Below are 23,225 nucleotides of genomic sequence, written 5' to 3'. Positions count from 1 at the left end.
AAAGCTGGGAGTCGCGAGGGGACATGGGTCACCCCCACTGAGGCGGGTGGGTGCTGCGAGAACCAGTACCCCCTCCCCAGGCTCATAGCCCACGTCCACATGAGGCCAGGAAGCCACCAAGGGCCAGAGAGCATTTATAGAACTCTTCCTGGTGGACAGAAGGGACTCTTTAGAGAGAATTTGGCCTTGTCGGGGCAGGTATGTCAGCAGAGTGGCCTGAGCAAATGCCCAGTGGAAGGGGCCTGGCCATCATGTTAGCTGAAATTTTTTTCTTTTTTAGCGGCTTTATTGAGGGAGAATTCACACGCCACAAGATTTACCCATTTAAAGTGTATAATTTGGTGGTTGCTAGTAAAGTTAGAGTAGTATCACCATCACCACAGTCAATTTCAGAACATACTCCTCACTCTAAAAAGAACCCCCCCACACATTAGTAGTTACTCTCCATTCACCCTCATTGTCCAGCTCCTGGCAGCCACCATCTACTTTCTATATAAATTTACCTGTGCTGGACATTTCATGTAAATGAAATCACATAACATGTGGCCTTTTGTGACAGGCTTTTCACTCCGTCATCGAGGTTCATCCATGTTGTAGCAAGTGTCAGAATTTCTTTTCAGTTTACGGCTGCGTAGTGTTCCATCAGGTGGATGTACCACCTTTTTTTAATCCAACCGTTCCAAGTGTTGATGGACATTCAGCTTTGTTTCTTTTTATTATAAGAGATGTTGCTATGGATATTCCCGTAAAAGATCGTGTGGACACACATTTTCATTTCTCCGGTATAGACACCTAGGAGTGGAATAGACAACTCTAGGTTTCACCGTCGAGCTGTTTGTTTACCATGGTGACTGTACCATTTCAGTTCCATCAATCTTGCCAACACTTGCTATTGCCTGGCTTTTTCCTTTTACCTATCGTTGTGGTGATTTTTCATTCCCTATTGGCTAATGATGTTGAGCATCTTTTCCTGTGCTCGTCGGCTGTTAGCCACGACCATCTTCTCTGGAAAAATGTCTGTTCAGATCCTTTGCCCATTTTCCCCTTGGGTTGTTTGTCTCTTATTGAGAGTTCTATAGATATTCTATATACTAGACTCTGATCAGATACATGATTTGCAGGTATTTTCTCCCATTCTGTGGTTTGTCTTTTTACCTTCTTGATGGTATCCTCTGAAGGACAAAAGTCTAATTCTTATAATGCCCAGTTTCATTTTTTTTCTTTGTTGCTCATGCTTTTGGTTTTAGATCTGAGAATATTTTGCCAAATATAAGGTAATGAAGATTTGCCCCTAAGAGTTCCATTGATTTAGGTCTTACGTTTGAGCTCATTTTTATATACATTGTTAGGTAGCTCTGCAGTCAGTTTGGATGCTCAGTCGTGGCTTCACTTTATGGGTCCACTAGGTGAGCCGCAGCTCACGACCTTGAGGCCAGGAAGGGCGAGGTATGGAGGACAGCTCCGGGAGCAGCAGGGAGGCAGGGGTCTAGGACAGCGCGTGTGGCAGGGGAGCAGGGCTGGAGGCCTGCACAAGGCGGGGCGGGGGAGCGCAGAGCTGACCGGTGCCCCGCCCCACCAGAACTACCCGCAGCCCAAGGGGCAGAAGAAGAAGAAGATTGTTAAGTATGGCATGGGCGGCCTCATCATCCTGTTCCTCGTGGGCATCATCTGGTTCCCGCTGCTTTTCATGTCCCTGGTGCGTTCTGTTGTCGGCGTGGTCAACCAGCCCATCGACGTCACCGTCACCCTCAAGCTGGGTGGCTACGAGGTGAGCAGCCAGGGGAAGCGGTGCAGATGCCAGCTCTGCCCACACACTGGGGCTCTGGCGAGGCAACCCCAGACGCCTTCCTCTGCTCTCTTGTCCTCGCGGACTGTTGAGTTCAGCCTGGTGCTAGAGACCTGGCTTCCCCGGCAGCACATGACCCTGTTTCCACCCACAGCCCCTGTTCACCATGAGTGCCCAGCAGCCGTCCATCGTGCCCTTCACACAGCAGGCCTACGAGGAGCTGTCCAGGCAGTTTGACCCCCACCCGGTGAGCAGCCCCCACCCTGTGTCTGCCTAGTGTGTGTGGGGGGGAGACAGCTTGTGGGCAGGGGTGGCCTGGCTGCACAGCACTGAGCTGCCACCCTGCTCCCAGCTGGCCATGCAGTTCATCAGCCAGTACAGCCCCGAGGACATTGTCACAGCGCAGATCGAGGGCAGCTCCGGAGCGCTGTGGCGTATCAGCCCGCCAAGCCGGGCCCAGATGAAGCGGGAACTGTACAACGGCACTGCCGACATCACCCTGCGCTTTACCTGGAACTTCCAGCGGTATGTCGCGGGTTTGCATGGGGCCTGGCTGGGGTGGGCCCCATGGAGGCTCACGCTGCACCCCTGCCTGCAGGGACCTGGCCAAGGGCGGCACTGTGGAGTACACCAATGAGAAGCACACCCTGGATCTGGCCCCCAACAGCACTGAGCGGAGGCAGCTGGCCAGCCTTCTGGAGGGCACGTCGGACCAGTCAGTGTAAGTGGGGGCCAGCGGGCCTGGGGGCGCCGTGGGGGCTGGGCCAGGCCTGACCCACTGGACTCCTCCCTGCAGGGTCATTCCCAACCTCTTCCCCAAGTACATCCGTGCTCCCAATGGGCCTGAAGCCAACCCCGTGAAGCAGCTGCAGCCCAGTGAGTGTGTGTGAGGGGGGTGCTGGGCCGCGGCTGCCATGCTGGCAAAGGCTAGTGGCCCTTACTGTGTCATGGCTCTGACCCAGATGAGGAGGACGACTACCTGGGCGTGCGCATCCAGCTGCGGAGGGAGCGTGTGGGCTCGGGGGCTGCGGGCTTCCTTGAGTGGTGGGTCATCGAGCTGCAGGACTGCCAGGCTGACTGCAACCTGCTGCCCATGGTCATCTTCAGCGACAAGGTCAGCCCACCCAGCCTGGGCTTTCTGGCTGGCTACGGGTGAGTATGCAGTGTGTGTGTGCAGTGCGGCCTGGGGGTGGCTGGGGGCGGCAGCCCGGACTCACCCTCCCCTGCCTGGCAGAATCATGGGGCTCTACGTGTCCATCGTGCTGGTCATTGGCAAGTTTGTGCGCGGCTTCTTCAGCGAGATCTCGCACTCCATCATGTTCGAGGAGCTGCCGTGTGTGGACCGCATCCTCAAGCTCTGCCAGGACATCTTCCTGGTGCGGGAGACACGGGAGCTGGAGCTGGAAGAGGAGCTCTACGCCAAACTCATCTTCCTGTACCGCTCGCCGGAGACCATGATAAAGTGGACACGCGAGAAGGAGTAGGGCCGGGCTCCTTGTGCACCGTGAACCAAGGCGCCGGCCCGGCAGTCAGCAGGGCGGTGCTCCTCGGGCCATGGGAGCAGATACCCCAGTCCAAGGCCACCAGCTGTGACACGTCCTCCCAGTCCACGGAGCCCTGATGCTGCTTTCAGAAGGAACCTGTTGCCACTCCGTGGCCCAGCGCTGGACTGCTGGCCCTGCTGGGGCCCACAGCCAGCCACCCTGGGCCAGGGGGCCTGGCCCTCCCCTCCCCATGCGTACTGTAGGGTTTTCTAATTAAAAAAATCTTTATTTATACAAACGGATGATCACATGCCGCCTGTCCGTCCTTGCTGTCCTCTGACGTGGCAGAGGCCCCAGCAGGGTGACCCCAAGTGTCCGTCCTGAAGCTCAGCTCTCACCGGTCTGTGCCTCTTCGTCACTGTCCTCAATGAGATACTCCTGGATCTCCTGCGAGACCCAGGCCCTGGAGGGAAGCCCCACAGTGGGCATCAGCCCAAAGGTGCTCACGCCCAGAAGGCCCTTCCCAGGCTCCCCCGACACGGCCGGCGTGTACCTCTGTCTGCGGAGCTGGGCCTCAGCCCGAATGTAAGGTGGCAGGGGGTCCAAGGACGGCTGCAACAGAAAGCTGGCATGGACGAGGGGCTACGTGGCACAAAGCTGGGCCACTGCCCACCTGCCCCCTCACCCCCAGGAGCGGAACGGCTTCCCCTGTCCCCAACGCAGGGCGGGCGTCGACTCACCAAGTCCTTCATGTTCCCACGGCAGCCGTAGCACAGCTGCTCGATGATGCAGGCTCGGGGGTCCTCCCTGCGAGAACAGAGCTGGACCTGTGTGCCTGGTCTTGGCACCTCGGCACAGGGTCCAAGGGCTTGGTCCCAGGGTGTACCACCACCCTGTGTGTAGCTGCAAGGGACCAGCCATGGGATGGGGTGGGTCAATGAAGGGACTCACCTCCCACAGGGCCCAGCCCCCTGGCAGCAGCCCTGGCACCTGCCCTCCCCTGCAGAACAGCAGGGTGCTGTGAGCGCCTTGGCTGGTGGGATGGGGGACGGCGTCTGGGAGAGATGCAAGGTCTGAGCCCCAAAAGCCGTGGCACTATCTGCAAGCAGAGATGAGCTAAGAGGACCTCGGGCTACTGAACCCCAGCATCCGCTCCCCGGCGTCCCGCCCCCTTCACCCGAGCACCCTAAGGAGCCAGGGCACAGACCGGCAGTGTCGATGTCCAGTGTGCACATGCAGAGCAGGCAGCGAGGGCCTGCGGGGACACCAGCACTGCTGTCCCTGGGGGCCTTGAGCAGCTTCTCACTGGTCCTAGAGGCGTGCGGACAGGGCACAGAGGCACTGTCAGTTGGCCGGGACACGTGCCCCAGGGTGGTGAGCTCCATGCCTACCCTCCCACTCCCCTTTCGGGCACACACACACACCTGTACACAGTGCTGACCGTGGAGGGGAACTGGGCCTGCAGCCTGAGCATGAAGGCTTCCATCAGCCGGTGGATGCTGGCCTTTTCGGGGGCCTAGGGACAATCAGATGGGAGGGAGGGCTGCAAGAGTGGCCCTGGTCAGAGAGGCAGCTCCCAGACCTGGCCAAGGGGCCATCTGGAGTAGGGGCCATGGGTTTCTCCACACCATCTGCTCCCAAGTCTGTTGTGTTGGAGCTGGAGTGAGCCAGGGCACACACTTCTAAAGTGTCCCTGCTGCTAAGCACAGCCATTGTTAAAAAGTATATTACGTGAAAAAAAGTGTCCCTGACAAAGGTCATCCTGCCCCCCATCGTCGTCTCTCCCATGTTCATGACACCCCAGCTGGACACCTTGCTTTGCCAGGGACGGATACCAGGAGGCGGCTACCTCCTCTCCACTTGAGCCCCCTCCCACTCCAGGGTACCAGCCTATCCTCCAAAGGGATGCCATGCATGTGCCCCAAGGGTGCTGGGGGACCCAGGGACTCCACTATGGCACCAGGTGGCAGGCACTGGGCCAGAAGGCTGGTATGGACAGCTTGGGCCACCAGAGGTGTGCCGGAGACCTCTCCCCTGCTCCTGAAGCTCACCTTGGTGTCTACGGCCGGTGTGAAGACAGAAGGAACGCCAAACAGGCGGTTGTAGAAGGCGACCTCCTTCAGAGTGTGGTCGCGCATGGGCCGCACCACCACCACATCGCCGTGCCGCTCGTCTGAGAAGCCCTGAGGGGGATGGTCCTCACTGCACCCCGCTGACAGCACCCCTTCCCTGCCAGCTGGGGGGAGGGTCATAGGGTCCGCCCTCCATGAGGGAGACCCCCAAGGCTGATTCATAAGACGCTACTTTCAGGTGAAGGGGCCCGAGGAGTGAGGGTGGGAGGGGCCCCTGGGCGGCCTGCCCCTGAGTACCGTGTCCCAGGCCAGGAAGGCCCCTCTTCCCAGAGCCAGGCTGGTCATGAGCTTGATGGCCAATCGGGTGCAACTGTCCCCTGTCATCACCTTGGAGTAGCCGTGGGTCCGGGCCACGTGCAGGATCAAGTGGGTCCTGCAGAGCAGGGCAGGGGGTCTCAGAGGGGTCTCAGGCCTGGGTGGGCCAGGGCCAGGAGCCAGTGGGCAGGGGGACTCACCGCAGGGTCTGCAGAAGCTCCTCCTTGGCTGTTAGTGTCTTCACAGAGTCGAACAGTCTGCACAGAGCCTCAGTCTGGGCAGCTGTGGGTGGCCGAGCCTCAGTCTGGGCAGCTGTGGGCGGCCCAGCTGGGGTCTGGAAGCCCTGGGTGCCAGGCTCACTCAGCTGCTCCTCCCCCTGGGCTGGTGCGTGCTGCTGCTGGAGGAAACTGTCCACCGCCGCCTTGTAGGCCCCCTCGGTCCCAGTGGGCTCCTGGGCACAGTAGCGCAGCACGGATGGTGGCAGGCTGAACACCTTGCAGGGCGGAGGGTGGGGGAGCTCATGTGAGGCCTATGCCCAACTCTATATACTGAGGCAGGAGGAATAGGCCCAGACAAGAGGCCCGCAGCTGGCCCCAACAAATGGACACATACCCTTGTGGACACCGCAGAGGGCACCCTTCAGGGGCCTTTATCAGGGGCGCGCCCACCCACCTCTTCTAAGGCAATAAAGTGCCAGGGGAAGCCAACGGTCTGCAGGATCAGCTTCACTTCGACCAGGGTTTGGGCTCTGTCCTCTGGGCTCTGTCCACAGACTGCTCCCTCTGAAACAGGCAAGCAGAAAAGAGTCATGGCTTACAGGAGAAGAGCCCCAGACAGGCAGGACACAGTCAACACCACACGAGAAATCCCTCAAGGCTGTGCTCTGCAGGGCAGCGGTTTCTGTAAAAACCACAAGTTGCAGACCTCCTTAGAAAGGCATTTTCAGAGTGGGCAGTGGGTTCTTTGCAGTGGCTAAGTGGAGGGGAGGGGAGTGGAGGGGAGGGAAGGGAGGGGAAGTGAAGGGAGAAGAGGGGAAGGGAGGAGAGGGGAGGGGAGGGGTAGGTTAGCATCACAGCCCCTGGGGCAGTCAACTGGCCCTTCTTACTCAGTGCCTTCAACCCACAGAGGCGGCAGGCAGACAATACTGCCCAACTCTAATGAAGGTCTGACCTAAGGCAACAGTGGTGCCGTTATTGGACATGGGTATTCTGCCTCCAGAGAAACGCCCCCAGCAAGGCCTCGGTGTGGGCACAGTGACAGATGTTTCAGGGGGCCCACCCCAAATGGCCAAGGCTTGGGAGGAGCAATGGCCATACATACCATCAATGTAGATGACCCCTGGCACAAAACGCAGTCTTTTGGCAGAATCTCGACTCAGGCCCTGGAGAGGGGTAGGGACAGGGCCTCAGCCCCACAGCCAGAAGCCACAGGACACTTTCCCTGCAGAAACCTTTCTCTATTTGGACTGAGTGCCCCCCAGGAAGGGGCAGTAACCCCCACCTGTAGTAGACGGGGACGCCGTATAGCCCGAGTCACTTCCGATGGCCCTACCTGGGCATCTGCACCCACCCCCCTTTGTAAAACCTGCCCTCTCCAGTCTGTCCCTGCTCAGGTGATGCCCCGAGAAGCAGCGGGGTCCACAAGGCCTGCCATGCCCCCGCCCCCGAGCCCCTCTGACTGCTCAGGACACAACAGGACAACAGGATAAAAGTGAGCAGCGCTGTGCAGAGGGCGGAGCAGGGCCAGGTGCTGGACGCACTGCTGGGGGAATGGGCGTGTATCTCACACCTTCCGGCCACATTTAGGGGACTGTGATGTGAGCGCAGATGCAGCACCCCGGGCACATCGCAGGACCCTGTACAGATCACCTCACGGCCACAGCCTTGTCCCCAGTCCCTGCAGTCTGTACCCCTCACAGGAGTGCAGGTCCATGATGGTGTCCCACCCCTGGGTCGAGACCTACGAAGTACCCCAGCGTCATCCAGAGAAGCCGTAACTGCCTCATTTGTGGTTTCCCCTTAAAATTCTCAAGGAAGCTGCCAGGACTGGGCAACTGTTCTCCTGAGGCACCTGCTCCTATGCCAATGTCTGGGCTCAGACGTTCTCCCAGGACGAGGAGGGGCGGGGCACGGCTTCAGGGCTACTTTGAGTGGCGCTCCGTTGGGGCCCCTGGAACACCTGTTTCCCAGGGATTACATTTCTACAGTCGAGCAAATGGACAGAGCCCTAAACTGGGACACGGCTGGGACGCTGGACACAGCTTCCGGCCTGTGCACCTCTTGTATACACATCCAGGAACCCTCCAGCATCCCAGCAGGGGGGGGGTGAGGGGGGCGGCGCTCTCTCGGCCCCGAGCAAGAGCCCCTCGGTGCTCGCCCTCCACCCTCAAGCTCAGCAGGGCAGCAACCTGGACCCAGGAGGACGGAGTGGAGACGCACCTCAAGGACCTGCCAGACCATGGAACTGGACGAAGGCCCCCCAGACCATGCCAGGAGCACCTGGGAGAGAAGGAACATCACTGGAGGGGCACTGCATCTCCAACATGAGCCTGTCCACCTCCCCACACTGACATGGGTCCGTCCACAGGGCCCAGGTGCAGGACAGCAGGCGGGGCTGGTGGGATGTAGGCCGCCTGCGGGAAGGGTAGCAGGAGCAGAGAACCAGGGCCCAGAGGTCTGAGCTGCCCTGCTGAGTACAGATGCCTCGCAGGAGTCACCCCACACTCTACCTTCTCTCCGGGGAAGATCAGCCGGTTCTTCCCAAGCATAGCTCTGAACTTGTGGACGTAGAATGCCTTGAAACAGTTCCTGCAACACAAACCACCACTGATGGCGGCCACACAGCCCAGGCCGCCCATCCTCCACACAGAGACAGGGAAGCTGATCATACCAGCTCCTGTAGATAGCAGTCACCTTTTCCTTCTTGTACCCACTTCCACCTTTAAAAGCCGCGTCTTGACACTGAGAATCCAGCCAGAGGCCAGGATGGCTGCCCCAGGATGAACCTCACACCACGTGGGGCGGCCTACCTGAATCACTCCCACAAACCTTACCAGTGACAACGGATGGCTGATGGGCCAGGAGTCTGGGTGCCACCTGCACTCAGAGAGGACCAGCTGGCAGAATGGATGGACCCAGGCAAGTGCAGGGCAAGGGCACCACGACCTTCCCTTAAATAATGTGGATAACCCCTTCCAAGACGCCCACGGGGAGAAGTACCACCTCTTGGCGTGAAGGGGGCAACACTGATCGGGCTGCAGGGGCCCAGTGCCCTGAGGCCCCACAGGCCTCTCTCTAGCATGCTGATCCCACCACGACCAGAAATGCCCAGGAAGTTCCTGCAGAATCCTCAGACCCACAGATCAAAACTTCCAGGGCAGGTCCTAGGAATCTGTGCTCTTGATATACCTTCCAGCTGGTTCTCGGGCTTACTACATCAGATTGTCAGCCTTGATGGACATTAGACTCACTCAGGCCAACTACGTCAGAGAAGGTAGAGACAAGGCCCAGGCATCTGCATTTTGAAGCTCCCCCGGCAACCCCAGCGGCCAGTCATGGGGGAGAACAATACCCCGAGCAGAGTGGGGCAACGTTGCCCAAAGAGAGCTGCCCCACACCTGGGGCTGTGCCTCCTATCTGATTCCTTCTTTCTATTCAGATATCCTGGTGTCCCCCCAACATTGAACACGAACCCCTTATGAGGGGCCAACCAAACACCCCACAGGTCATGTGAAGGTGGTAATTCAACTCAGTGTTTAACAGCAAAATGTTGGAGCTCTAGGGATCCCAGGTGACCAGCCACGGGAAGTGACTCCCAGGAAGGCCAGAATGTGGCGAGGTTCCCCCAGCAGACACAGATGCTTGATTTTGACTGCTCACTTGGGGGTGGAAGGAACCAACCTGTGGCTGCCCCCTTCATGGCCTCCCTGTACCACTAGGCTCCTGAAACCACACTCTCTCTCTGCATCGAGCCAGGTTTCCCACACGTGCTGGTCCTCACAATCCTTGAGGAAACTAGCTTAAAATCTGCAACCCGGGAAGTCAGCTTCCCACCTTTTCCCGGGACTCAGCAAACATAGGAGGTAGAGCTCTGGGCCCAGAAGGAGCCCTGCCAGCCTTGCTTAGAGCTACTGCAGCTTTCCTTCTCCTTACCAGCAAGTTCTCTAAGCAGATTGGAGCGGTCATCATTTTTAGATGTTCCGAAGTGATTACACCAGTGGCTCCCTTGCCTAAAATTTATTTCATGGTGGCACACACCTCGTGCTACTAAGCACACACCCAGTCTACTAGGCTCCCAAAAGATGGTGAGGGATGAGAAAGTTTTCTGGAAAACAATTTACTCAGTCCCTTTAGTTTCCTTTTTGTAACATTTTAAAAACCAGAGTCAAAGACTGTTGGAGACCCATTTAAAGATGCAAGCCGGTCACTCATTCGACTAATGTTCGTTTGCTATATAAAGCATGCAACACCACCAGAAATAGGGATAAAACGGGAGAGAGGCCCTGCCTTGCAGAGCTATGAATCTAGTAAAAGTGATCAGACATAAAAGAGCTATGATTCTAGAGCGATGTGACAGGGCCACAAGGGAGCTTCAGATAAAACAACACGCTGGTGCCCAGGCCCCTCTGGGAATAAGCCTCTGCTCCTGTCTGAAGGACCCCCAAAGCTGCTGAAAGGCTGGGCACCCCCTTCCACCCCTCTATCCCTCACAAGCAAAATAGGCATCCCATGGAGCACCTTCCCAAGGTCCCACGATGCCCCAAACTGCCCCTATGTGTCCTATCTGCCCCAAAATGTTCCTCCTGCCTACAGCTCACTCAGTCTCACTGCCAACTCTCCCCATAACTTCATCGCATACCTTCCTGCCACCTGACCCATGGTTAGATGTTGGGAGAATAGGACAAGAAACCAATCCTTCCCCCGCCAATACCAGTCACCGAGACCGATGTTAGAAGCAAAAGCAAAGCGATTCAATACTTCTAAAAGCAAGAAATAAAGCCACAGAAACAGAGGCGCTCCTAGTTGCTGAGCGAGACCGTTTGCCAGGGTGTCCTCCCCACCTCCAGGCCTCACCTGCAGAAGGCATCTCCCACTCGGATCACCACCACCGGCAGGCCTTCCTTGCACTTCACACATTTCAGCTCACAGCTTTGGAGACATGGGGGGAAGAGAGAGCAAGAACAGATTATACACACCCCTCCGAGCAGCTCCTGTTTCTCACCCCACGCTGGTATACGGGAGAGGTCATGCCGGGAAGGCAGCACACACACAAACTAGAGCTTGTGTCCTATCCAAACCACCACTTTTCAAAAAGACAAGGGCCCCGGGGGGATTTCAGTCGGTTACAGTCGGCTTGGGGTGGCGGTGTGGGGGTACTGACACAGAGGCCACGTCTCAAGACATTGGGGGGCTGGCAGAAGAGACAATTTGCTGTGTGGCCCTGGAGGGGAGACAGGGAGCCAGTGGGTGGAAGCGACAGGGAGGCGACTTCCTCTTGGAGTAAGGACAGCATGGTCAGAGTGGAGCTGTCCCGCTGGCTGCAAGAATTTGAGGTGCGAGCGAGCAGAGGGCGCCCCTCCCTGGGGTGTTCACCACCGACTTGACAGGCACTCTGCGGGTGCTGGAGAGGGTGGCCCAGCCCCCACGCAGGATCCGAGGCCTCCGGGCCCGGCGGGGCGGTCTCCGGCTTCCCGAAGCGCGCTGCCCGGGCCTCCCAGCAAAGCGCGGAGGGGGCGCGCTCGCCGCCGGCCGGGGGCGCCGGGAACCAGACGGGTGGGTGCGGGCCCAGTTCTCACCCAGGTCGCGGCGGCGGGGGCGGCGGCCCCACGCACGTGGGCTCCCCGTAGTCCTCGCCCACCTGACACATGGCCGGGCCGGGTGGCGGGGCAGCGGCGGCGGGGCGGCGGCGGTGCGCGTTCTGATCGTGTCACCGCGGCGCTGTCGCGGCCGTGACGCGGGGCCGGGGCCGGGGCCGGGGCCGGGGCCGGGGCCGGGCCGGGCCCGCCCTACACGTCAGCGCGGCGCCGTCGCGGCCGTGACGCGGGGCCGTGACGCGGGGGCCGGGCCGGGCCGGGCCGGCCGTGATAACGGCAGCGGCGGCGGGCCTGGCCCCGGGATGGCGATGTTCCGCAGCCTGGTGGCCTCGGCTCAGCAGCGGCCGCCGCCGGGCGGGCCCGCGGGCGGCGATAGCGGCCTGGAGGCGCAGTACAGCTGCCCCATCTGCCTGGAGGTGTACCACCGGCCGGTGGCCATCGGCAGCTGCGGCCACACGTGAGTGCGCCGGCCTCCGGGCGGCGGCGGGGCCGGGCTCCGCTGCGGGGAGGGGGCCGGGCCGGCCGGGAGGGGCCCGAGGCCACCGCCGCCCCGCGCAGCCCGGGAGCCCCGCGCAGCCCGGGAGCCCCGCGCGTGGAGGATTCGGGCGTGGGGGCGCAGGGGCTCCCTACGCAGCGCCCGCCCTGCCCCCGGGGCGCGTCCATCCGCCTCATCCCAGCCTCCTGCCCGCCAGCCCGAGGCGATCGAGCGACCCAACCACGCTGTCGGCACACGGGGCGACCTGCGGAACTGCCAGGTCTCGGGGTCCCGGGCCCCCAGGGCTGCTAAGGGCCTCGGCCGGCCTCCCCCGGGACTCAGCGCGCAGCAGGCGCGACCTCTGCGCCAGTCGCCTTGGATTCGGTCCCGTGGAGCGCGGAGTGGACGGTTGTAAATAAATGCCTTGTGGCTTTGGCTGTCAGCTCTTTTTCGGACCCGCTGTCTGCTTGTCTAGACTGCCGAGGAGAGAAGTTCCCTAAAGTTAGGAGAGGAGCTTGTTTAGAGTCTGTTGCTGTTTTGTTTTGGTAGAGAACTTGGGTCCCATCTGTCACCGAGTAGCCAGGCAGGCTGGCCCTCAGGGGACCAGTCACCTAGCACCTTGCTTGGGTTTCCAGCTGCAGCAGGGCCCACAGCGGGCTCCTGTGGGGGTGTTTCAGGAACAGAAACCTGAGGATGTGGCTCTCCTCCCAGATGAGAACTGCATTCAGATGTCGGAGCTGCCAGCCTGGTTGGGAGGGAGTGGAGATCAAAGTGTCTGCTCTCTGACTCTCCCAAGTGACTGAATTATGCAGCTCTTTGGTGAAATCAGCAAGGTGGGGAGAGCGGGCAGAGGGCTTTGCTGCCAGTAGAGCTGCTGAGGAGGTTGGATTTTCACTCCAGGGGTTGGGCTGAGGTGTACCCAGGCTGGTAGGAGGCCCTGGAACGTTAGCAAAAAAAAAAAGAAAAGATAGCTGACTTAGGAGGCTCTTGATGCAAAGTGGGAACTGGAACTGCTGAGTGGATGTGTGACTGGTCGTCAAGCACGGAGGTGGCAAGGACAATGTCAGAATCCAGGAAGCCTTCATTTTCCTTTCCCACGTTCCCATGTCAGACAGTACAAGAGAGCACCTACAGACTTGTTTTCAAGGGCACCACACCTCACTTTTTCATGCTGCTTATGACTTTGCGATAGGGGCAGCCTCTGAACAAGACTTGTTTCTTTCAAGCACATACTAGTTGGTGTTTTAAGGTGTGTTCTGCGTCTTTCAGTCCATCATTGAGAGAACTATAAGGCTTGTCCTGGGCCCAATTTTTAGAAAACCTTTCCTAGGCTTCGAGTGATATCCCCTTGGCACCAACACTCAGCCGTGGGCCACAGTGTTTCCAGTCTCCGGGTCTGCACACACCTATATTTTCTCATCTTTCCAAATAAGTCTTTTCTTAAAACGTGGTTTTCAAAATACAGAACTACACAGAATTGTTGTGAAACATCTCCTATCAGTGCCCTTCCCCCATGCTTTTCTTGGCAGAATCTGACCCTCTTCTATTTCTAAGGCAGGTCTTACACGAGCCTCTGCTCTAGATTCTGCCTTAAAAAGATTTTCTCCCTGGCTCTCCCTGCTGGCCTGTTATCCTGGCTATTCCGTCTCTGCCTCTTACTTTCCCTAAGTTTCTTGCCCCGTGTTGGGAAGGTATGTGTGCAGAGGAGCACCCATTTAAAGGCTCCATCTTAACTTTAAAAAACCTTGCTGTGGTCTGGTTTCTTCCCTGCATAGTTAGGTAAGCAGTTTCCTTCCACAAAATAGATTTTCTCGCGGTGAGAGCAGCACTATATGGGGCAGGTATCCCTGCTCCAGCACCCAAACAGAAGGAAGAATCACAGGACTTTTTTGAGCAGGAGTAGAGCCCCCTCAGTGGAGCTTGTAGAAGAGCTCCCAGAAACTCCCCAGGGGCCCCAGAGGAAGGCAGTTGTCTGTCACACTTGAGGGACATCCTGGGCAGTGAGCCACATCCGGAACCAGAAGCTGCACAGCTGTTTCTTAACCCTCATGGACCCTCCCCCCAGGGCCCATGTTTGTTTGGGGTAAGGTTCGCCGAGCCTACCTCTGGCCTCCCTACCTCTTCTTTCAACCCCTCTAGTCAGTGCTGTCCATATGTACCTGCGTCTAAGTATCCCCATCTGCAGTTTATTAACGAACAGAGGTCATAGAAAATTTTAAAAGCTCGTGTCTAAGGGGAACCGCAGGGAATGATAATAATAGATGTTTTCTGAGTACGCCTTGCATTCCACAGCCCTGCGAGCCAGGTACTGTCCTTATTCATATTGTATAAGGAAAACGAGACAGACAGGCTGAGTAAAATTCTCAAGTGTTACAGCAAAGCCAGGGTTTGAGCTTGGCAGTCAGGTCCGGCCAGCCTCTTCGCCACTGTCCCCCAACCACCATCAGCACCCCCTCTCCCCCGCACACACCTTTGCTCTTGTAGCAGTGACCACAGACTCTGGGGGCTGCTAAGCCTTTACACTGCTCTTCCCCAGGCAGATGAGCTGCCCCCAGGCCAGTAAGCTGGCTTCTCGGGGCAGGGGAACCAGAGGACCCAGGAATTTCTGTCACTCCCAAGAGCACAGGCCTTGGACAGGTGCATGGAGGCCTGGGCCCACAGGTAACTCACCTGGATCTGTGTGTGGGTGAGCTGAATCAGGTGGGCCAGGAAGTGAGCAACTGAGTGGTCGCTGAGAAAAGGCTTTAGAAGTCAGCTTCCGCACTCAGGACAGGTCCAGGTGCCTGGGGCCGGGCCTGCTTGCCTTCCTGGGTCTGAAACATTGGCCTGGCCTGGTGTACCTGTGTGTGCGGGAGGCTTAGGTGGGAGTGAGACCCATCGGTGGTGCTGCTGTAAACGAGTCTGTGCAGGGGCCATCAGGCAGCTCCAGCTGTGCCTATGGGCCTGGCATGGGACAGCAGACCCCTCAGCTGTCTCCTTCCGCGGAGAAGCTGCCCAGCACCAGCCCCTTGGGCAGATGCTGGGAGGAACCTCCTGCGGGAGAGGCGGGCATGGTTCGTCTGCTCTGGCTCTCAGGACATCGCAGTGATGACTCTGGAAACTGGGCCGTGAGCTGGGCCACCTCATGGACACCTAGTTCTGCCTCCAGCTCCTCAGGGACCTTGACACGGAGACAGGCAGTGCTGCAGGGCTGGTGGCTGAGTCCAGGGGTCAGCTAGGGAGCCGCACATGCCTTCCGGAGACTCCCAAAGCTTCCCTGCCTCCTGCTGGAGGACAGTGGGCTCCCTGCACCCCAGTGTCCTATATGTCTCTTGTCAGAGACCTGCTCTTCCTGAGGCCTGCACTGGACCCTGCCTTCTGCTGATGACGTAGCGACAGGTCATCCCCACATGCGGTCCTGTGTCCTTTTCTTTTGTGTGTGTTTTCACAGTTTTATCGAGGTTTTCTTCATTTAAAATGCACGGTTCAGTGTTTCGTAACGTGTCCACAGTGTTGCACAACCATCACCTCAATCAATGTTACAATATTCTCATCACCCCAAAGAGAAACCTCGTCCCCACTGGGAGTCACACCCTATGCCCCCCACACCCACCCCCACTCACCTGCTTCCTGCCTTTGGGGATTTGCCTGTTCTGGGCAGTTCACATAAATGGACTCACACACTGTGTGGTCCTTTGTGACTGGCTTCTTTCACTGAGCACGACGTTTTCAACCTTCCTCCAAGTGGTCACATCTGTCAGCACATACTCCCTCTCATGGCCGGGACCTGCATGTCTGTCACCTGTCAATGCACACGGCCTTGTTTCCACTTGGCTCTTGCTATGTGGGCACTGTATGCAGCCTGACCATTATGACCATCCAGAGACTGAGTGAGGGGAGCAGCTCCCCAGCCATTAAACTAAGCAGATCCTGAGACAGGTGAGCGGCACAGCCTTGGATTCATTCCTCCCGCGTGCCAGGGTGAGTGTGTGGTGTCGTCTTTGCATGCCTACGATGCTCGGCAAGCCCTCACTGGGTGCGGGACGTAACAAGGGGCGTGACCGCCTTACTGGGCAGGACAAGGCTTGTCAGGAACACTGCACTTGGACAGCCTCAGGTGTCAGGCCCCATCAGGCCTTCTCTTGTTACAGACGTGTGCAAACTCTATGTGAGTGGTGATCAGCCATGGGGTGGCAGCACTGGAAGCCAGCATGTAGGAGGAGGGCCTCTGGTGGGGCAGCAGGAGGGACTCTGGATCCCCCTTGGCTGCGTTTTCCTGAAAAGGTGAAACTCTGATGGCAAAGAGAACTCGGATCAGTGAAGCTGAGGTCTCGGTACACTCAGGATCATTCTCACATCCCTGTGTCCCATACAGTTCCTGCCCCCACCACGGCCCAGCCTGCTTGACGCACACAGGTGGGAGGAGAGGGGTACGAACCCTGGTTTCTTGCAGATTTACTGCCGTCTGCAGAGTTACTACTTTTCTCATGCGTCTGGGCCCAGCCCCCACGCTGGGGCTTTTCTGGGGCTGTGGAGGCTCCATTTCAGTGTCTCCAGTTCCAGGTCCCATGTTGCGGCTAAACGGTTCCCACGGCACTTCCTACGAAGCTGGACTGAGATGGTCCTGCGATCAAGTGCCTTCTCCCTCCTCCACTGACCGCTGACCCGACTCTGCTGCTGAATAAGCAGCGCGCTCCTCTGCAGCATGGGGAGTGGCTGTAAATTCCAGCTGAGGGGTCTAGGGGCAGCGCTCACTGTCCATCCGACGCACACAGGATGTGGCCTCTCCAGGGACAGTGCCTAGAGCTCAGCGCTGCAAGGAGCCTCTTGTGCCTGAGTGCATGCTGGGGCTGGGGGCGGTATTGTTGGGCAGTCAGGAGCCTAGCAGGAGCCCTTCCTGCCTGGGGAGGGGACACTGTCCCAAAGCTGCCAGCTTTGGCCCTGCCCTGTCCAGTTTCCTGGGCCCCTGTAGTTCCCTTGCGTGCCATTGTTAGTCATCTTACTCTGCAGAGCTTAGTGTGTGGAGGGTCTCCAGGGTCCTCTGTACTGTCGCTGTGCCCTCTGAGTCCCATGAGGTGTTATGACCATGGGGTGTGACAGTGGCAGGCTGAGCCCAGGCCTCCTCCTGTAGCCAGAGCTCTTGCTGGGTCCCAGGACCACGGACCCAGCACAGGTCCTGGAGAGCCACAGCTGTAGCTCTGCTTGGCTCCAGGATACGGCAGGGGGTCCCAAGAACCCACAGCTGCGAGGGGACCTGAGGTCATCTTTTAGCCATATGGTACCCATCCAGCGAGTGGGCTCAGAAGTGACCATCTCCAAAAACACGCAGTTGACAGCAGAGGGGAGCTCCCGTGTGTGCTGGCGCAGGCTGGCATCCTCAGGCCCATGTCCCCTGCCCCCTGCAGGTTCTGCGGGGAGTGCCTCCAGCCATGTCTGCAGGTGCCGTCCCCTCTATGCCCCCTGTGCCGCCTGCCCTTCGACCCCAAAAAGGTGGACAAGGCCGCCCACGTGGAGAAGCAGCTCTCATCGTACAAGGCACCCTGCCGGGGCTGCAACAAGAAGGTACCCCACCTGAGGGGCTTTTGGGGGCTGGCAAGGGGCTTTTGATTGGGTGCTTGTGGTCCTGGTTCCACCCCCAGCAGAGGAACTGGGCTCTTCCCTTTCCTGTTGAGGATTCTACAGCTGTACTTGGCCCCTCCTCCATGACGCTGAGCGCTTCCCTTTGGCCCTGTGTGTGTCGCATCTTGTATCCCCGCCACCCACCAGCTAGCCTGGGCTCTGGGTACTTGTGTGCATTGTGGCCAAGTCAGGGACACCAGGACTGAGCTGAAACCCACCCCAGACGCAGCCTCACACTCCAGTGACCCACCCACTGCAGGAGTTGACGTAGGGGAGAGGGGGGGGCACCTGGGGCCACAGGCAGATGGAGTGCGTCAGTGGCGTCTCTCCACCCGGGCCTGCCTTGACCATCCTGCCCCAGGAGCCCACCCCACCACCCTCCCTGTCCCCACCACTGCCACAGGGCTAGGAGGGCCGGTATATATACAGAGCTGGAACTGATTTTGAATTTACATTTTTCAGACTTTGCTATCTCTCTGGTTAACAAGTTCTACCAGCTTATCAGAATGGAAAACAGCCCCTGGTTGTTTTGCCCTAAAGCGCAAAGGTCTGAACTTCTAGGGCTACCCTGAGGGCCTCGGGGAGGGGCTGTTGGGGCTTCCTGCGAGCTCGCATACCCCCCTCCACGCAGCCTTCTCCCCTCGAGTCCTCCTGTAGTTTCACATGTGAAACAACCCTGCTCTTGGCTCTGTCTGCCAGCCCTGGGGGCAGAGGTGGTATCGGGAAACTGTTCTCCTGTTACCCCGGCCACCCAGGGTCGGTGCCCTGTGCTCATGGAGGCAGCTGACCCTCACCCACCCTGCCTTGCTGCCTCCCCAGTTCTGTGAACTAGTCTCTTTGTGAAATGTGTACTCCCAGCCTCTTGGCATTGGCGACATAGCAAGAGGGTGGTGGCTACTCCCCAGGGAGCGTAGACCAAGGTTTCCCACCTGCTCAAGGAAGTCAGTGCTCACCACCAACCCTACCCTGCTCTGAGCTGGGTCCCTCCTGGGCCAAAGCTCATGACTCGGGTGGCCAAGAAAAAGTTGTGCTCTGTTTGGTTTGGTTTGGTACCTTTGGGTAAGCAGTTTTTCAAATGTTCAACTGTCTAATAAAAGAATGTTGTCCATTGTTGCCTGTTATGAGGGGCATTTTTCCTAAATGACCATGCTTCTTGTTCCCCCAGGAACTGTCTCTGCCCTTCTGCAGCTCCCCAGGGACCCCAGCTGGGGCCTGCTCCCCTCAAAGGGCTGGTGACCAACAGCAGCCCCCTGTGCAGCCACAGCAGCACGTCCCTGGGGTCTCGCGTCTGTCTCCTCCCTCAGTGCCTCTTCTCCAGCAGAGTCACTAGGCCCCTGACAGAGGCCCCTAGAACCCACTTCCACATGTTGCTGAGCAATGAACAGCAAGAGCAGGACTGGCCTCGCTTGCTGGTGGTTCTCTGGTCCTCCAGAGAGCCTGAGGCTTTGCCCCCCCTTCCACTGCCTGACCCCCTGCCCTGCCTCTCTTCCTAGGTGACACTGGCCAAGATGAGGGTACACATTTCCTCCTGCATGAAGGTCCAGGAGCAGATGGCCAACTGTCCCAAGTTTGTCCCTGTGGTGCCCACGTCCCAGCCCATTCCCAGGTAGGCCACTATGCCAGGGGCACTCAGAGCCTGTCCTTTGCAGGGGCAGCTCCTGGCCTGCGTCACTAGGGGGTCAGCACTGCTCTGCCCTGAGAGGTGGAAGGGGATTTGTGTCCTCTCTGAGGAGGGCCTCTCCAACATGTAGGAACGGGACCCCCAGGAGGTCCCATGCCAGGCCCGGGCATCAGCACGCAGCAGGGGAGTGTGGGCCCCAGAAAGGCTATGACTGGACAGATGCCTCCTCTCGGGCAGATAGCCCGTCCTCCCCCTGCCTGCCCAGCTGTGTCAGAGAAGGAGCGGAACAGGGAGCTTACGAGGCGGCAAGCGGCTCTAGAGCAGTTGCAGGGGGGCGTGCAGGGGACCACATTGGCCCAGGTCCTCAGGACTCTGGCTGGGCCACTTCCTGCCCGCTGCCCAGGGCTCATGCGGGGGAGGGCAGGGCTGGGCTGCATGCAGATGGGCGGTGTCTGGGCTAGCCACCACTCACCCCTCCTCTCCGTGCCCCAGCACTGTCCCCAACAGGTCCACCTTCACCTGCCCTTACTGTGGCGCCCGAAACCTGGACCAGCAGGAGCTGGTGAAGCACTGTGTGGACAACCACCGCAGTGACCCCAACCGTGTGGTGAGCACCTGCCACCGGCCCGCCCGCAGTGCCCTCCTGGGACCCCAGGGTGGGGGCCTGCTCCCCCCTGTGGCCCAGCTTTACCACAGCGTCCCGTTCCAGGTGTGCCCCATCTGCTCGGCGATGCCCTGGGGTGACCCCAGCTACAAGAGCGCCAACTTCTTGCAGCACCTGCTCCACCGGCACAAATTCTCCTACGACACCTTTGTGGTGCGTGTCTTACCCCACCCGCACCCCCCGGCCCTTAACCAGCCTCAGACCCACAGCTCAAAGGGAGGTGGACACACAACGGCCTCCCTGGGTTTCTGTGGGAGCCACCTGTGGGTCAGGTGACAACGGCTGTCAGGTCTGTAAGGCCCCTAGAGGGCCTTCAGGGGCTTTGGATGTGCGCGGAGCAGTCTGCGAGGGCCCCTTGGTTCTGTGGGGCTCACCAGCGAGCTCTCTTCACATGGTGCGGGCTTCTCTGGGAAAGATGGCCACAGATACGGCGGCTGTCTCAAGGGTACTGTCTCCCCGGCCCTGCTGGGACAGAGAGCTTCGTGGAGGGTGACAGGCTGCTTTCGGTGTTTATTGGAGAAAAACTAGAGGGACTTCACCCCCTGAAAACCTCCAGCTTGCGCTCCGTCTCCCACTGCTCGGGTCGGAACGGTCCCTGCCCCAGGCCTGCCAACCCTCCATAAGCTCTTCCTCCTGCTTGGCCCCTCCCCACTCAGCCCTGTTTTCCTGTCCCCACCAGCCTCCAGCCTCCAGCCACCTGGGCTGTACAAGATAACCACTCGTGCCCCAATCTGCCCCTGGGGTTCCAGTGGTTGGAGGCATGGAGCTCTCTGGCTTCTCTGCTCAACTCAGAATTCCATTTCTCAGCCAGAGACGAAAGGACAGCTCTTGTTCTGAGTGTCTACCCCTCCCACAGGCCCACTGGGCCAGGGAGCTGCTGGGGAGTTGTCTGCTGGGCTGCTGCAGAGGCCCCACGCTGCACTTGGGGAACTAGAGACCTTGGGGAAGCCAGATAGTGATCCCACATGAGGGCAGCACTTTAACCTCCCACAGAACTGTCTTTGCGTGACACCAGTGACCCTGTGTCCCCATGACTGCAGGGGCTCAGTGTTGACCTGGGTCATGCTGATGGGCAATGGGGAGACTGGAAGTGGCAGCACTGCTTTGGGGTGAGTGGACAGACGTGGCAGCCCTGAAAAGCTACTCGTACAGCCTGGCTTGTCTGGGCCCTTTCGTCTCCCAGCCCATCCCCACTTCCTGTCTTCCAGGACTACAGCATTGATGAGGAAGCCGCCTTCCAGGCCGCCCTGGCCCTGTCTCTCTCTGAGAACTGAAGGCGCAGCCCGGCCACCAGGACCAAGCCTTCCTGCCTCAAGCGACAGGGCTAGGCTGGCTGTGGCCCAGCGCCTGCACTGGAATGCACCTTGTTGGCCAGAGGGAGTCTCCATCATTGCAGGCGGAGAGGCAGCCCCCAAGATTGCCACGGCCCGGGAGAGACTACTGTCCCCTTGCCGTCAGAGGATAGCCGCCGGTGCTCCTGGCCGAGCGTGGCTGGTTTCTTCGGTGCTTCGGGCCGAGCAGACGTCCCGTTGGGACTGAGGCAGTCAGATGTCTGTCTCTCTCAAAGCCATGACGTCCTCCCTGTATAGAGGGGGAGCCCCGGCGACACCCGCCTGGCCGCCAGCGTCTGGCAACACATCCCCCTGCGCACCTGGTACTGGCTTTGTGATAACTAGAAATTCTGGCATTTTTCTATATTATCCAGTGTGATAACCTTTTCACATTTTATAGAGCAAAGACAAAGCAGTTACTCTTCATATTGCAATATCTGTGTTTGACTAGGAACAATAGTATTTTTATGGAACATTTACAAAATTATATTTTTTAAAAAAACAATCAAAAATACACAGTTGTGGGATCGAGCTGGGGAGAAAAGGAGAGATAGGGTAAATGCTGGAGCCAAAATGAACTGTGGGGTTTCACTTATGTACATGGGACGGAGGTGGCCACATCCCAGGTCATCTCAAGTGTTTTCCAGGGTTCCTGTGGTTGGTTTGTCATTTCCCTTAGATAACGACCGGGAAGAAATCCCAACACCCTGGCCAGTTGCACTGACCGCTGGGCTGTTCCGCAGCCTCCTCCTGCCTGGGGTCCTGGCCTGAGCCCCGCTGACACCTTTCCAGAGCTGACCACATCCGCCTCAGGCAGGGCCATCCTCAGTGGTGGCAGAGCTTGGGGGACCTGGGCGGGAGCCCTGTGCAATGGTGGGCAGGGCCAGAAAACACTCGTCAGTACTCTTGTTTGGTTCATGGCATAAATTATTGCTGTCTTTTTTAAAAAATTTAAATAAAATGTTTCAGAGCATCTGTAGCACCTTAGACCAGTGGGTTTCATTCTGCGAATATTAAAAGCAGAGGGCTCGTGTGTCACCATGACCTTTTGCGTGAGGTCTGCCAGTGTGTGTCTGTCCCTAGGCAACTCCAGCTCAGAGCGAAGCTGGCTTCAGAGTCACCTATGAAGAGGACACAGTGGCCAGGAGGGGTGTCATGGGACAGCCATCCTGCCCACTTCTCCCAGACCTCTGCCAGCCTCTGCCACCAGCAGTCACTGGGAGGTCGGGGCCCTCCTGCTCCTCCAATGAGCATGGCATCTCCCCAGGGCACTGGAGGCTTCTCAACCTGTGACCCTCCTTCCCTGGCCTGTTTCTGCCTCTCCAAGTTCTTGAACTGTATCTGCTCCCTTGTAACAAACTCAAGCAAACGTTTGCTGGGTGTTGGTGGCATTCACCTTCCTGGGCCCGAGATGGGGTCCACTGAGGCTGGCAGGCTGGGCACCCCCCAGGCTCCCTGGTTGGGGCTGGTCTGTATGGGGCCCGTTCTGGGGCCCAGAGTTGGCCATGGCGGCCTGCAGAGTACCCTGGGGGTGGGGCCCCCCAACCCCAGCAGCCGCCATGCGGTAACACTCTCCCGGCTGTCTACAGCCTTCTCTCCCCCTCTGACCTAGCACCTTCCTCTCCCCTGAACCTCCCTGTACTGGTGCCTTAAGTACGGACCTCCTACAGGGCTGGCCGAGCCTCCCCTTGGCCATCCCCTTGTCCTGTCTCCCCCCAGGGGTGTGTGCTACCTGAATCATCAGGCCCACAGAGGGGGCTCGGGCGCCTCAGGCTAAAGCCACTGTCCCAGCAGCCTCCTCTTACTTTGGATGAGAGCAGAGTTGGAGCCAAATGTCTGAAATCCGTGCAGTCGAGCTTCCCAGTGAGAGTGGGGGGCCCAGACCACAGCTGGGATGCCAGCCTCAGACCCAGGCCAACCCCTCCTGTCCCTCCCCAGGTCCCACCGCAAACCTATAGGGTAGCCAGAACCAGATTCGTTGCAAGGCTGTGCCCCAGGCTTCCCACTGCTTTGTGCAGATCCAGAGACCCATCATTTTAAGCTGGGAGTTCCTGAAGCCAGGGTCCC

At 58.7% G+C, this 23,225-nt stretch overlaps 3 protein-coding genes across 5 annotated transcripts in view; 2 read left to right on the top strand and 1 right to left on the bottom strand.

The window, feature by feature from the left end:
- The window catches only part of PIEZO1 (piezo type mechanosensitive ion channel component 1 (Er blood group)), a 65,024-nt gene extending 61,445 nt beyond the window's left edge, over window positions 1-3,579 (top strand). The window contains exons 45-51 of the mRNA XM_081032539.1: window positions 1,580-1,768; window positions 1,941-2,033; window positions 2,139-2,311; window positions 2,385-2,507; window positions 2,583-2,662; window positions 2,749-2,938; window positions 3,021-3,579. Coding sequence (XP_080888665.1) covers window positions 1,580-1,768; window positions 1,941-2,033; window positions 2,139-2,311; window positions 2,385-2,507; window positions 2,583-2,662; window positions 2,749-2,938; window positions 3,021-3,270 — 1,098 coding nt within the window. The 3' untranslated portion in view covers window positions 3,271-3,579. The remainder of the gene's footprint in view (window positions 1-1,579; window positions 1,769-1,940; window positions 2,034-2,138; window positions 2,312-2,384; window positions 2,508-2,582; window positions 2,663-2,748; window positions 2,939-3,020) is intronic.
- CTU2 (cytosolic thiouridylase subunit 2) lies at window positions 286-11,681 on the bottom strand. Of its 2 annotated transcripts, XR_013992201.1 has the most exons (16): window positions 11,452-11,681; window positions 10,730-10,804; window positions 8,386-8,464; window positions 8,096-8,155; window positions 6,978-7,038; window positions 6,330-6,439; window positions 5,858-6,150; window positions 5,640-5,775; window positions 5,322-5,453; window positions 4,695-4,786; window positions 4,478-4,581; window positions 4,222-4,369; window positions 4,011-4,077; window positions 3,824-3,882; window positions 3,580-3,733; window positions 1,228-3,159 (listed from the first exon to the last, which is right to left on the bottom strand). XR_013992201.1 is itself a non-coding variant. In XM_081032540.1 (15 exons), the coding sequence occupies exons 1-15, from the start codon at window positions 11,520-11,522 to the stop codon at window positions 3,658-3,660; spliced, it is 1,563 nt and encodes a 520-aa protein (XP_080888666.1). In that variant the 5' UTR covers window positions 11,523-11,681; the 3' UTR covers window positions 286-3,657. The 2 variants fall into 2 exon arrangements, 1 of the variants encoding a protein (XP_080888666.1); XM_081032540.1 differs by having other exon boundaries at window positions 286-3,733.
- Window positions 11,677-22,201, top strand: RNF166 (ring finger protein 166). Of its 2 annotated transcripts, XM_081032541.1 has the most exons (7): window positions 11,697-11,926; window positions 17,329-17,485; window positions 19,036-19,148; window positions 19,656-19,770; window positions 19,873-19,980; window positions 20,868-20,936; window positions 21,036-22,144. In XM_081032541.1, the coding sequence occupies exons 1-7, from the start codon at window positions 11,772-11,774 to the stop codon at window positions 21,099-21,101; spliced, it is 783 nt and encodes a 260-aa protein (XP_080888667.1). In that variant the 5' UTR covers window positions 11,697-11,771; the 3' UTR covers window positions 21,102-22,144. The 2 variants fall into 2 exon arrangements, with proteins under 2 accessions (XP_080888668.1, XP_080888667.1); XM_081032542.1 differs by lacking the exon at window positions 20,868-20,936 and having other exon boundaries at window positions 11,677-11,926; window positions 21,036-22,201.
- The last annotated feature ends 1,024 nt before the right edge of the window (window positions 22,202-23,225 follow it).

This window comes from Rhinolophus hipposideros, assembly GCF_964194185.1.
Source record: "Rhinolophus hipposideros genome assembly, chromosome: 21".
Classification (NCBI taxonomy): Eukaryota; Metazoa; Chordata; class Mammalia; order Chiroptera; family Rhinolophidae; genus Rhinolophus; species Rhinolophus hipposideros.
Note: the sequence above shows the minus strand (reverse complement) of the source record. Positions and strands in the feature narration are given on the sequence as shown.